Genomic DNA, 14,039 nt, shown 5'->3' with positions numbered 1-14,039 from the left:
CTAAACCAAACATAAAGACAATATCAATGTAAAGAATATATACAGAGACAATAAACCCAGATCCCAATTATTTACCTTTGTTGTTTTCAATAAGTTAAAAATAAGAAAACACTCATGACAAGTTTACTTGTGTTTCTTAACAACCCCACTCTAACCAGAATCTGAAACTGCACTTTTCAAATATGGACCTAGCTAAGATTAAGTCAAAATTCAAAGAAAAGACAGGGCTCGTTGATGAAGGATAAAAATGTAAGTATAGAAGAGCGAATACCTTCCAGAAGGAGAACTCATGTGATAATTACTGTACAAGCTGTCTCTCAGGCCTCCTTGACCTTGAACTTTTGGAGAGAGGTTAAAAAGAGATGGGTCCTCAGGAAAAAATGTAACCTCTAAGGACTCAGCCCAGATCAGATGGAAAAGGCTCCTTGAAGGAAATAGGATGAAGATTAAAAGGACAGAAGAGAGCAAGGATGTGAATGAGCAGTGCTGAAAGCCCTGTCCAGAGGGAAAACCAGTTTTAATAGCTTTCTGGACTGGGAGAGATTATTGTAAAGGGATTTCACTGCACTTACAAAAAAGAGAAAGGAAAAAATAATTTTTCTAGCTTTTTCCAGGCTTAAGATTTTTAAGCAGTGACATTTAGAAGTTTTAAAACCCAACAAACTGAATTTATTTTACTCATGACTATGGTTACAAAGACCATCTCTTAAAATAAACAAAATAAAATTTACTTTAAAGAATATATTAAGAGATGGTATAGGCCAAGGGTTAAGAATGTTAGTGCTAAGTTACCTGGGTTTCAATTTCTAGCTATGTGATCTCAGGCAAGTTATTTACCTTCTCATGCCTCAGTTTCTCAATCTGTTCAATGGAAATATTAATATGATTTGCTTCATAGTATTGTAACCTTCTAATGAGTTACTAAGCATAGTGTGAGGGACTTCTAAGTGTTGACTTTTAAAATAAATTAATATACAAATATTTATTAACCTCCTACTAACATAAAATATGGAACTAAAAGCTCCATGATAGGATAATAAGAGTTAGTAAGAGAGAGATGAATAAAATACATTTCCCACCCTCAAAGAATATCACAGGGAAACAGGGAAGACAGAATCAACACAAACATGCAAAGGAGCAAGTAAAAATGGGGCAGAGAGCAAATAATATTAGGAAATAATTACTTATTTTCTTTGGTGTGGTATTGTAGATATCAAGGAGAATGTTCTTATTCTGATTTATTCTGTTCTTAAACTGATTTATTTTGGGATGAAATGTGATGATGCCTATAATTTACTTTCAAATTACTTTGCAAAAAAACAAACTATAGGGGCTTCCCTGGTGGCGCAGTGGTTGAGAGTCCGCCTGCCGATGCAGGGGACGCAGGTTCGTGCCCCGGTCCGGTAAGATCCCACGTGCGGCGGAGCGGCTGGGCCCATGAGCCATGGCCGCTGAGCCTGCGCGTCCGGAGCCTGTGCTCCGCAACGGGAGAGGCCACAGCAGTGAGAGGCCCGCGTACCGCAAAAAAAAAAAAAAAAAACCCAAACAACTATATATGTAAATACAAAGCAAACATGCCAAAATGTTAATCACTGCGGGGGGGAAGAAAAAGAAAGAAAAGGAGGCAGGCAAGGGTCAAGTGCTGGCTCTGAACTTTAGAACACTGTGTGGACTTGAAACGCTTTCAAACTTGTTTTCACAGTGTGGCTGAAAAGAGAAAACTCCTGGAGACGCAGGCTTTTTCTAAGTGCAAGGTGCTCTGTAAATATTAGTTTCTACAAAAAGCACCCTAAGAACAGGTCAGTGGGAGGGGCTGCTTTTAAAATGCTGGCTGCTGGGAGCCTTCAAAACATCGCAATGAATCCTTCCGTATTATAACTGAAGCCACGTTCCCTGGTCAGTCTCCAGTGAAGGTAAACCTCCGGATGAGAGTCTTCCTATGAAGACTTGCTGGGAAATTCATCTCCATCATTTCAATTCTAGACAATCACATTTTCTCTAGGCTTTATCAAGACAACATGGAGGAACTGATAGGCTACTGGATAAAGGAGAAGGTCTCTAGACAACCCTACTGACGGCCAGGTTTAAATGACTATCTATAGACCAAGGTCTCTGTGTATAGACTTGACCCAGACATCTCCACTCACTTCCAGACTCACAGCAACTGCCCAGCTGCCATCTCCACTTGAATGTCACACTCAACGTGTCCAAAATAGAACACTTTTCCTCCATGTTTCTTTTTCTCCACGAATGGCACAACCAACCGTAAAGTAAGAGAAGCCGCAGACTTGCCCCGTCACTCTCCCTCCCCCTCCATATCCCATCCATCTCCAGGCCCCTCCATTTTCCCTGCCAAGTTCTCCCAAATCCATCAGCTTCTCTCCTTTTCAAATTCCACCTTCCCTTCCTAGCAGTCAACATCGATTTCCCAGATTTCTACAACAGTCCCACAAACTCTTCTGCTTACTCCCAGTCTTGTCTCTCTCCAACCCACATTCCACACTGCTCCACAGGAAAAACGTCAAATTCCTGTTTACATTTTTCAGTGGTTTAATGGTAATAATCATTATTAGGAAAACAGCCATGATAAGGTGCCTAATACTTACTGAGCACTTCCCCGGGCACTGTGCTAAGCACTTACCTAAGCATCTTCTCATTCCATCCTCAGGGGCCCCAGGAAGTGGGCGTTATCACTGTCCCAATTTTACAGATTAAAAAACTGAGACACAGAGAAGTATGGAATCGCTTGCCCAGGCACAGAGCTGGTGAGCACGAGGCCAAATGGGCTTCAAACCTAAGCCTCTGGCCTCCCGTCTGGGTTGAATGTGACGTGCCCCAACACCACGCACAAAGCCCTGCGAAGCCCTGAGGACTCAGCCGTCGCCACCCACTTTCTTCCCCTTTCCCTTTGCTCCTTGGTGATGCCCTCAACTGTGCCAGCCTCCTCCTTCTCGTCATTCAGGGTCTCCACACGTGGGCATCTTTCCCGGGTACCCAAAGCTAAGCAGATCCTTGTGCGTCTTCAAGGCACCGATTCCTGCTTGTAACTATGGACTTACCTGTGTCTGCACCATGGGAGGAGCCCTTTCAGCTTTGCCAACTCTAGGGCCCAGAACCCAGCTCAGTGCCTGGCATGTAGGATGTGCTTGGCAAATCTTTATAAACTAGAAAATGGAGCATGAGTGAGCACAGAATTCCTGGGCTCTGGTTCAAGGGTCATCCTTTACTACCAGTGTGACTTTGTGCAGGTCACTACCTCTCAGAGCCTCTGGGCTGGCATCTGAACTTCCTGGCAGCAATCAGAACTATGATAATAAAGCACTTTGGAGCTTTCAAAGACCTCTCCCCAAAGTCCCATTCGATCCCAAAATGTCCCTGTGAGGGAAGCAGGGTCCTCATCACACACATTCACTAGAAAAGGGAAAGGAGGATTGGATGGGGCTGGGGAATTAATGATTTGTCAGCAATCAGCCACTGACCCTGAAGCCCGCCCTTGACTCTAAGCACAGCCTACAACGAGAGTTAGATGGCAGACGACTAACCCAGGGTGTGGCAAAGCTGTAAGAAACTGCCCAGCGCTCTGTGCATTGGGTGACAATTGGTGCCGCTGACTCAGTCATCCGCCTGCCAACGTTTCCAGTTTTCCCATTTGCTTAAGACACTCAAGTGAAGAGTGGAGATGGTCCAGCACATAGAACTCCATCATCATGGTAACCACATCCGTCACAAGCACACACAGCTTGGGGATAACCAAAAGAGTCACAGCCACTCGTTCCTGCCTCTGCCCAGGGGAGCAGAAGCTGGGACACAGAATTCACTTCCTTAGCCACTGCACTGTTCAGTGTTCAAAATATGGAAGGGTATGAGGCACTGTCGACAGTGGCTGCCGCCCCTGGCAACCCTGAGCCCTCGGGTTACCCAGGAGGTCGGTGGCCTTTTATCAACACCGATCTGTACCACTGCCCCACTCCAGCTCTCAGCCAGGGGCAGTTCAGGTTATTCTGAGTAAAGAGATGTTTCCTTATACACGCAGACGCTACATTTAATCTCTTCATAGGATGTCAGCCTACTCTATGCAGTTGTCAAGGTCACTTCTGTGGATCAGGAGCGCACATGCTCCCGATTATTTTAGGGGGAAAAAAACACCTCTAATATCATGTTATTCTTACAATATTAAAGGTTTAAAGCAATCCCTTCCATAACATCCCTCCAAGCAGAAATGGGAAGAAAACTTCCTCCAAGTACAAAATCATTCCTTGAACACCAGTTCCATAGCTGGAATTATCTGCCTGCTTCTTCAAGGTGAAACTGAAAACAGTACAACTATTTTTTTATTAAAAGTGGCTCTAAAGATGTGGCTTTCCAGGGGACTAGAAGTCTCCAAGATGTTATAAAGTTGATGTAAAGACAAAAACAGGTGAACTTTATGTTGAAATTTTTTTAACGTAAACCAAATGCATGGTTTAAAAAATAGGAATCTTAACAAGTGAAATTTGCCATTAGAAAGAAATTCCATTTTATTATCGTTATTCATTTTCAACGTATAAATGAAAATTGCAGAAATTTTGAGATTATGTCTAATATTCAGACATAATTTCTAAGCTATTCTAGCACAGAGCTTAAAAGGAAAGGACCAGCTTATACATTGTTTTATAAATGCAACAAAATAGGAAGTTCTCTTGAGTAGAGATTTTTCAGAAAATGGAAGTACAAGGTCATAAAATTAATGTATGATTTAAAATGGAAAACGTACGTTATTCCTGGGGTAATAATGTTTACCTTCTGGACACTGGCAGATGAATCCACTGAGATTAGAAATGCAGGTTGCTCCATTTCTGCATGGGTCTAGGATACAATAGTCAATCTTGGATTGGCAAAGCTCTCCAGTATAACCTGAACAAAACAAGATAGACATTTATAAAATATTTTGTCCCAAAACTCTGATGAACCATCCCATGAATTGATGGAGTCAACTGGTACCCATCCAACCAAGGCAGCATCATTAAAATAGTCTCCCAGGCAATCCTTGATCTAATTTGGTTTTACAACAAGAAACAATCAGAGCCATTTAGAATCATAGTTCAAAAGTCATTTGCTTTGCAAAAATCTTTATTGCAGGACTTCCCTGATGGTGCAGTGATTAAGAATCCACCTGCCAATGCAGGGAACACGGGTTCGAGCCCTGGTCCGGGAAGATCCCACATGCCGCAGAGCAAATAAGCCTGTGCGCCACAACTACTGAGCCTGCGCTCTAGAGCCCGCAAGCCACAACTACTGAGCCCACGTGCTGTAACTACTGAAGCCTGCGCGCCTAGAGCCCATGCTCCGCAACAAGAGAAGCCACTGCAATGAGAAGCCCATGCACCACAACGAAGAGTAGCCCCTGCTCGCCACAACCAGAGAAAGCCCGCGCAACAACGAAGACCCAATGCAGCCAAAAAAAAAAAAAAAAACTTTATGCAAAGAGATACTTTTTTCAACGTTAGCTCCGAATTTTATTTTGAAATGTTAGTCGGAACCTTCAGAAACTGAGCCTGAAGACCACTGTCCTTTCCTTCTGACCTAAGGAAAAACAGGCTCTGTAATGTCTTGCTTGACCACTGAGATGACGGCCACTTTCCCAAGGTCATCCCAGTACCTATTTAAAAAAACCACTAGGAAAATTGCCAGGTAGGTATTAAAATTTTTTAACTTTTTATATTTTACAGCTAGAAGACCCTCGGTGCTCAATTCACACCCTATCCCTTCATTTTAAAGACAAAAAGGTTGAGACACATATAATATTAAGCACATGACTATATGCATCTTAATTCTAATTTGAAGCACAAACCTAACCCAGCAAATTTTCTCCGTGAAGCAAGCAAGCCTCCAGTGGTGATTTTTTTTGGTTAATAACGTAACCACATATGTGTGATGAGAAAATAAGGACTTGTATCTATTGGAATACCCATGCAGCTGAGAAGCCTCAAATAAATTCCAAATACTTTGTTAACTTTGAAAACAAAGCCCCCCCCAAAAAGGCAAGTTTAAAAAATAACATGCAATTATGTTTTTTAGTTTAAAGTGGAAAATGATTATGAAAGAAAATTTGGAAAATACAAGATTTAAAATAGAAAGAGAAAAATGTTACCCTTAGTTATGTTATTTGAGTGACAGAAATATTAATACTTTAGAGATAATTCCTATCAGAAATGTTTATGCACAGATATTTCCTACAAAATTATAATCATACTCTAACATTTTGTGCTTTCCAGGATGTACATAAAGTACATTAAAAACTTGTCTTTCTGAATTATTCGTTTTGAAAGGCTGTCATTAGCATTTGTATTTGCAAAAATAAATCAATGTTAGGAGAAAGATGATTGGCCTGAGCTTCAATGACCTGCCAAACTAGTCTAAATTACAGACTGTGATCATGGAAGCCATTGTTTGCAATCCTACTCTTCCTTACAGGCTTTAAAACTATCTAGGGGGGCTTCCCTGGTGGCACAGTGGTTGAGAGTCCGCCTGCCGATGCAGGGGACGCGGGTTCGTGCCCCGGTCCGGGAAGATCCCACATGCCGCGGAGCGGCTGGGCCCGTGAGCCATGGCCGCTGAGCCTGCGCATCCGGAGCCTGTGCTCCGCAACGGGAGAGGCCACAACAGAGGCCCATATACCGCAAAACAAAACAAAACAAAAAATACTGTCTAGGGGACTGTAGCTAATTCATGGGTATGAGAAGAGTAAGATAATCATGTAAACTAAAAATCCAAACACGAGGACAAAAATCTACTCCAAAATTCAGAACAGAATATCTTACTATAACAATTTTATGTTAATGTATTTTCAAATAAAATGTCTAAATTCAGAACTATTCACATTTTGTCCATTTAATTTCATCTAGTCTCCTCATACTTCCATATCATCCCTGTGGGTATCTTAAAGAAAATTTCTTGTCACCTATGAAGACTTCATTATGCATCCCTAACTAAAAGATATTTATTTTGAAAAGATCACTTTTAAGGGCCTCCTTAATGAATGTCTGGTCCCATTTACAAATTTAGTTAAACACTCTATATTTATTAATATCAACAATTTCTTTTTAAGAACCACATTGTCTGATAATACACAAATCTTCCCATGCCTTTAATTTGCTCTTATCTAATAGATCTAACTTGTTTTTTTGGCCGCTCTGCACGGATTGCAGGACCTTTGTTCCCTGACCAGGGATTGGATCCAGGCCCCCTGCAGTGGAAGTGCAAAGTCCTAACCACTATACAGCCAGGGAATTCCCTAACAGATCTAATATTAAATTAAAACTACAAGCAAGGTGAATCTTCAGTGCTGTTAAATGCTCCAATACTGGACTCAAGTTTAGGAAGATATCAATCCAAGAGGATTGATATTGATGTGGGGATGTTAGGGATTGGCATAATGGTTAGAGGGTCACACCGGCATTCCATGGTGGAGACGCTGAAGCCCTGCACTGCCTAAAATGGTCCAGAATAACACAGTTTTCTCACTCAAATGCCAGGAGTCCCCTCCAGTGAAGAGCACGGCTCAAGGATCAGTCACTGTACCATTGCTTTCTGTTCCCAAGCTTTAAAAGCATTATATATTTGGGGCTTTTTTCGTGTGACTTTTTTTTTTTTAACACCTTTAATGGAGTATAATTGCTTTACACTGTTGTGTTAGTTTCTGCTGTATAACAACGTGAATCAGCTATACGTATACATATATCCCCATATCCCCTCCCTCTTGCGTTTCCCTCCCACCCCAGGGCAAGGAGCCATGAGCACCCTGCATCTGACTCAAAGGGCTCTTAAACACCAGTGAGTCATTTCTTAGACCCTCAGAGAGCAGAGACTTACCTGCAGTTGTCAGACAAATCATTGACATTGAGCTATATGTGATACTCTGAGCTGGATACCTAAGCCTTGTAGATCTCCCTTCCTGTGTCTTTTGTTTTTTAATTTGATGTCATAACCACAGAGTCAAAACTAAATGAGGGATTGGTAGGACTTTAAATGAACAAAGACCATTAAAGCTTTGCCTGGGTTCTTCCTTCCACCCTGCAGAAAGCTAGTCCCTTTCTGGGGAATGAAGTAACTATGCCAATCGTGAATAACGTCTCTTTATCCTACCAGAGCAGTGACAGGCACCCAGATGACCTGGTAGAAGATGGTCAAGCCAGACTGTGATGGCGTCAACACAGTGGGTGGGGGAGGTAGTAAGTGGTGACCATTGGTGTGTGTCAGGGAGAATCTGTTCCAGCACACATACGAATGTATGTATTTCAGGCATTTCAGGCCTTGAAGATCTACACTGTAAGTTCCCAAGGGGAAGGCTGACAAAACACAGAGAAAGGCCTGTGTAAAGACACAGAAGGATGCAGAAAAGATGTGACTGTCATTTACACTTCCCTAAAAATACACAGCAGTGACAAGCTTCCTTCATTTTGGTTCCCAAATGACAGAAGTCTATACCTAACTATGGAGGCCAATACCAGTAAACATCCCCATTCCTGTCCTTCCAGCTAGCAATACGGCGCTTCCTCATAACCAAACCATAAGCCCTCATGGACCGCCTTCCAAATTATCATCACAACCATATGACACCATTCATATTGTCTAGTTCCAGTCATCGCTGCCTCCCACCAGGACTCAAACAATGGTCCCCTAACTCATCTCTTGATGAGTACACTTGATTTCTTAAAATCAATTCTACATGGGAGCAGCCAGAGAGATGTTTTTAAGACATAATTTGTATCCTATTACTTTTATATTTAAAACCCTCCAGTGGTTTCCCCAAGAGCTTGGAATAAAACCCAAACACTTTACCCCACGGCTAAAAAGCACACCTGACCTGGCCCCTGCCTCCTCATCTTCACTCTCCCCATTGACCACAATGCTGCAGCCTCCTGGGGCCCTGTTCTGTTCCCAAACATGCCCAGCTCCTTTTCAGTCTTTAGCACTGTTTTCATGCTGTGGTCTCAGGACCACACAAGGACATGAGAGGGACGCTGGATACAACACAAGCAGTTATGATCCTGCACTAGAAAGAGATGTATGGTGCAAATTTTAAACTGTCGTGTAATACAGAAATTACTAAGAAGAAAGTTAGCAACTAACTTTAGGAGGGGAGGGGGATAAGATGGAGATGCAGCAGAATTTCATCTGGAAAATCAGGAGATAAAGACAAGAGCAGTTAGAGGATTTGGTTGAAGATGCCAAAGTAGAAGGACGTGCACTCACTCCCTCTTGTGAGAGCACAGGAATCACAATTAACTTCTAAACAATCATCGACAGGAAGACACTGGAACTTACCAAAAAAATGATACCCCACATCCAAAGAGAGAAGACACAATGAGATGGTAGGAGGGGCACAATCATAATAAAATCAAATCCCATAATCGTTGGGTGGGTGACTCACAAACTGGAGAACAATTATACCACGAAAGTCCACTCACTGGAGTGAAGGTTCTGAGCCCCACATAAGGCTTCCCAACCTGGGGGTCTGGCAACGGGAGGAGGAATTCCTAGAGGATCAGACTTTGAAGCCTAGCAGGATTTGACTGCAGGACTTCGACAGGACTGGGGGAAACAGAGATTCCACTCTTGGAGGGCACACACAAAGTAGTGTGCGCATCAGGACCCAGGGGAAGGAGCAGTGACCCCATAGGAGACTGAACCAGACCTACCTGCTAGTGTTGGAGGGTCTCCTGCACAGGTGGGGGGTTTCTGTGTCTCACTGTGGGGACAAGGGCACTGGCATCAGAAGTTCTGGGAAGCGATACTTGGTATGGTCCCTCCCAGAGTCAACCATTAGACCCACCAAAGAGCCTGTAGCCTCCAGTGCTGGGTCGCCTCAGGCCAAACAACCAACAGGGAGGCAACTCAGCCCCACCCATCAGCAGACAAGTGGATTACAGTTTTCCTGAGCTCTGCCCACCAGAACAACACCCAGCTCTACCCACCACCAGTCCCTCCCATCAGGAAGCTTGCACAAGCTTCTTAGATAGCCTCATCCGCCAGAGGGCAGACAGCAGAGGCAAGAGGAACAACAATCCTGCAGTCTGTGAAACGAAAACCACATTCACAGAAAGACAGACAAAATGAAAAGGCAGGGGACTATGTACCAGGTGAAGGAACAAGATAAAACCCCAGAAAAACAACTTAATGAAGTGGAGACAGGCAACCTTCCAGAGAAAGAATTCAGAATAATGATAGTGAAGACTATCAGGACCTCGGAAAAACAATGGAGGCAAAGATCGAGAAGATGCAAGAAATGTTTAACAAAGACCTAGAAGAATTAAAGAACAAACAGAGACGAACAATACAATAACTGAAATGAAAACTACACTAGAAGGAATCAATAGCAGAATAACTGAGGCAGAAGAATGGATAAGTGACCTGGAAGACAGAATGGTGGAATTCACTGAGATGGAACAGAATAAAGAAAAAACAATGAAAAGAAATGAAGACATTCTAAAAGATCTCTGGGACAATATTAAACACACCAACATTTGCCTTATAGGGGTCCCAGAAGGAGAAGAGAGAGAGAAAGAACCCAAGAATATATTTGAAGAGATTATAGTCGAAAACTTCCCTAACATAGGAAAGGAAATAGCCACCCAAGTCAAGGAACAACAGAGAGTCCCAGGCAAGATAAATCCAAGGAGAAACATGCCGAGACACACAGTAATCAAACTGATGAAACATAAAGACAAAGAAAAATTATTGAAAGCAGCAAGGGAAAAATGACAAATAACATACAAGGGAACTCCCATAAGGTTAACAGCTGATTTCTCAGCAGAAACTCTACAAGCCAGAAGGGAGTGGCACGATATACTTAAAGTGATGAAAGGGAAGAACCTACATCCAAGATACCTCTACCCAGCAAGGACCTCATTCAGATTTGATAGAGAAATCAAAAGGTTTACAGACAAGCAAAAGCTAAGAGAATTCAGCACCACCAAACCAGCTCTACAACAAATGCTAAAGGAACTTCTCTAAGTGGGAAAAACAAGAAAAGAAAAGGACCTACAAAAACAAACCCATAACAATTAAAAAAATGGTAACAGCAACATCCATATCGTAATTACCTTAAATGTGAATGGATTATGCTCCAACCAAAAGACACAGGCTCACTGAATGGATACAAAAACAAGACCCATATATATGCTGTCGACAAGAGACCCACTTCAGACCTAGGGACACACACAGACTGAAAGTGAGGGGATGGAAAAAGATATTCCATGCAAATGGAAATCAAAATAGAGCTGGAATAGCAATACTCACATCAAATAAAATAGACTTTAAAATAAAGAATGTTACAAGAGACAAGGAAGGACACTACATAATGATCTAGGGATCAATCCAAGAAGAAGATATAACAATTATAAATATGTATGCACCCAACATAGGAGCACCTCAATACATAAGGCAACTGCTAGCAGCTCTAAAAGAGGAAATCCACAGTAACACAATAATAGTGGGGGACTTTAACACCTCACTTACGCCAAGGGACAGACCACCCAGACATAAAATTAATAAAGAAAGACAAGCTTTAAATGAAACAATAGACCAGATAGATTTAATTGATATTTATATGACATGACATCCAAAAACAGCAGATTACACTTTCTTCTCAAGTGCACACGGAACATTCTCCAGGATGGATCATACCTTGGGTCACAAGTAAAGCCAGGGCAAATTTAAGAAAACTGAAATCATATCAAGCATGTTTTCCCACCGCAACACTATGAGATTAGAAATAAATTACAGAGAAAAAAACGTTAGAAACACAAGCACATGGAGTTTAAACAATATGTTACTAAATAACCAAGAGATCACTGGAGAAATCAAAGAGGAAATCAAAAAATGCCTGGAGACAAATGACAATGAAAACATGATGATCCAAAACCTATGGGATGCAGCAAAAGCAGTTCTAGGAGGGAAGTGTATAGCAATACAAGCCTACCTCAAGAAACAAGAAAAATCTCAAATAAACAGTCTAACCTTACACCTAAAGGAACTAGAGAAAGAAGAACAAACAAAACCCAAAGTTAGCAGAAGGAAAGAAATCATAAAGATCAGAGCAAAAATAAATAAAATAGAAACAAAGAAAACATTAGCAAAGATCAATAAAACTACAAGGTGGTTCTTTGAGAAGACCAACAAAATTGATAAACATTTACCCAGTCATCAAGAAAAAGAGGGAGAGGACTCAATAAAATTAGAAATGAAAAATGAGAAGTTACAACGGACACCACAGAAATAAAAAGCATCATGAGAGACTATTACAAGCAGCTCTATGCCAATAAAATGGACAACCTGGAAGAAATGGACAAATTCTTAGAAAGGTATAACCTTCCAAGATTGAACCAGGAAGAAATAGAAAATATGAACAGACCAATCACAAGTAATGAAATTGAAACTGTGATTAAAAATCTTCCAACAAACAAAAGTCCATGACCAGATGGCTTCACGGGTGAATTCTATCAAACATTTAGAGAAGAGCTAACACCTATCCTTCTCAAACTCTTCTAAAAAATTGCAGAGGAAGGAAAACTCCAAAACACATTCTACAAGGCCACCATCACCCTGATACCAAAACCAGACAAAGATATCATGAAAAAAGAAAATTTCAGACCAATAGCACTGATGAATATAGATGCAAAAATCCTCAGCAAACTACTAGCAAACAGAATCCAACAACACAGTAAAAGGATCCTACACCATGATCAAATGGGATTTATCCCAGGGACACAAGGATTCTTCAATATACGCAAATCAATCAATGTGATATATCATATTAACAAATTGAAGAAGAAAAACTGTATGATCATCTCAACAGATGCAGAAAAAGCTTTTGACAAAATGCAACACCCACTTATGATTAAAAACTCTCTATGGGGACTTCCCTGGTGGTGCAATGGTTGAGTGTCTGCCTGCCGATGCAGGGGACACGGGTTCATGCCCCAGACCGGGAAGATCCCACATGCTGCAGAGCGGCTGGGCCCGTGAGCCATGGCTGCTGAGTCTGCGCGTCCGGAGCCTGTGCTCTGCAACGGGAGAGGTCACAAGATGAGAGGCCCGCGTACCTCAAAAAAAAACTCTCCAGAAAATGGGCATAGAGAAAACCTACCTCAATATAATAAAGGCCATATACGACAAACCCACGGCAAACATCATTCTCAACGGTGAAGAACTGAAAGCATTTCCTCTAAGATCAGGAATAAGACAAGATGTCCACTCTCGCCATTATTATTCAACATAGTTTTGGAAGTCCTAGCCACGGCAATCAGAGAAGAAAAAGAAAGGAATACAAATTGGAAAAGAAAAACTGTCACTGTTTGCCGATGATATGAAACTATACATAGAGATTCCTAAAGATGCCACCAGAAAACTACTACAGCTCAACAATGAATTTGGTAAAGTTGCAGGATACAAAATTAATGCAAAGAAATCTCTTGCATTCCTATACACCAACAATGAAAAATCAGAAAGAGAAATAAGGAAACAATCTCATTCACCACTGCAACAAAAAGAATAAAATATCTAGGAATAAACCTACCTAAGGAGGTAAAAGACCTGTACTCAGAAAACTATCAGACACTGATGAAAGAAATCAAAGATGACACAAACAGATAGAGAGATATACTATGTTCTTGTATTGGAAGAATCAATATTGTGAAAATGACTATACTACCCAAAGCAATCTACAGTTTCAATGCAATCCCTATCAAATTACCAATGGCATTTTTTACAGAGCTAGACAAAAAATCTTAAAATTTGTATGGAGACACAAAAGACCCCGAAGAGCCAAAGCAATCTTGAGGGGAAAAAAAGGAGTTGGGGGAATCAGACTCCCTGACTTCAGACTATACTACAAAGCTACAGTAATCAAGACAATATGGTACTGGCATAAAAACAGAAATATAGATCAATGGAACAGGATAGAAAGCCCAGAGATAAACCCACGCACCTATGGTCAACTAATCTATGGCAAAGGAGGCAAGGATACACAATGGAGAAAAGACAGTCTCTTCAATAAG

The 14,039-nt window shown here is 41.5% G+C and overlaps 1 protein-coding gene across 2 annotated transcripts in view; it reads right to left on the bottom strand.

The window, feature by feature from the left end:
- Positions 1-14,039, bottom strand: part of DNER (delta/notch like EGF repeat containing) — a 326,508-nt gene that overhangs the window by 92,637 nt on the left and 219,832 nt on the right. For both annotated transcript variants that reach the window (XM_030882206.2, XM_060301752.1), the window contains exon 7: positions 4,780-4,893. In XM_030882206.2, coding sequence (XP_030738066.1) covers positions 4,780-4,893 — 114 coding nt within the window. The remainder of the gene's footprint in view (positions 1-4,779; positions 4,894-14,039) is intronic.

The sequence above is a fragment of the Globicephala melas genome, chromosome 7, assembly GCF_963455315.2.
Source record: "Globicephala melas chromosome 7, mGloMel1.2, whole genome shotgun sequence".
NCBI lineage: Eukaryota > Metazoa > Chordata > Mammalia > Artiodactyla > Delphinidae > Globicephala > Globicephala melas.
This window is presented reverse-complemented; position numbering and strand designations above follow the sequence as displayed.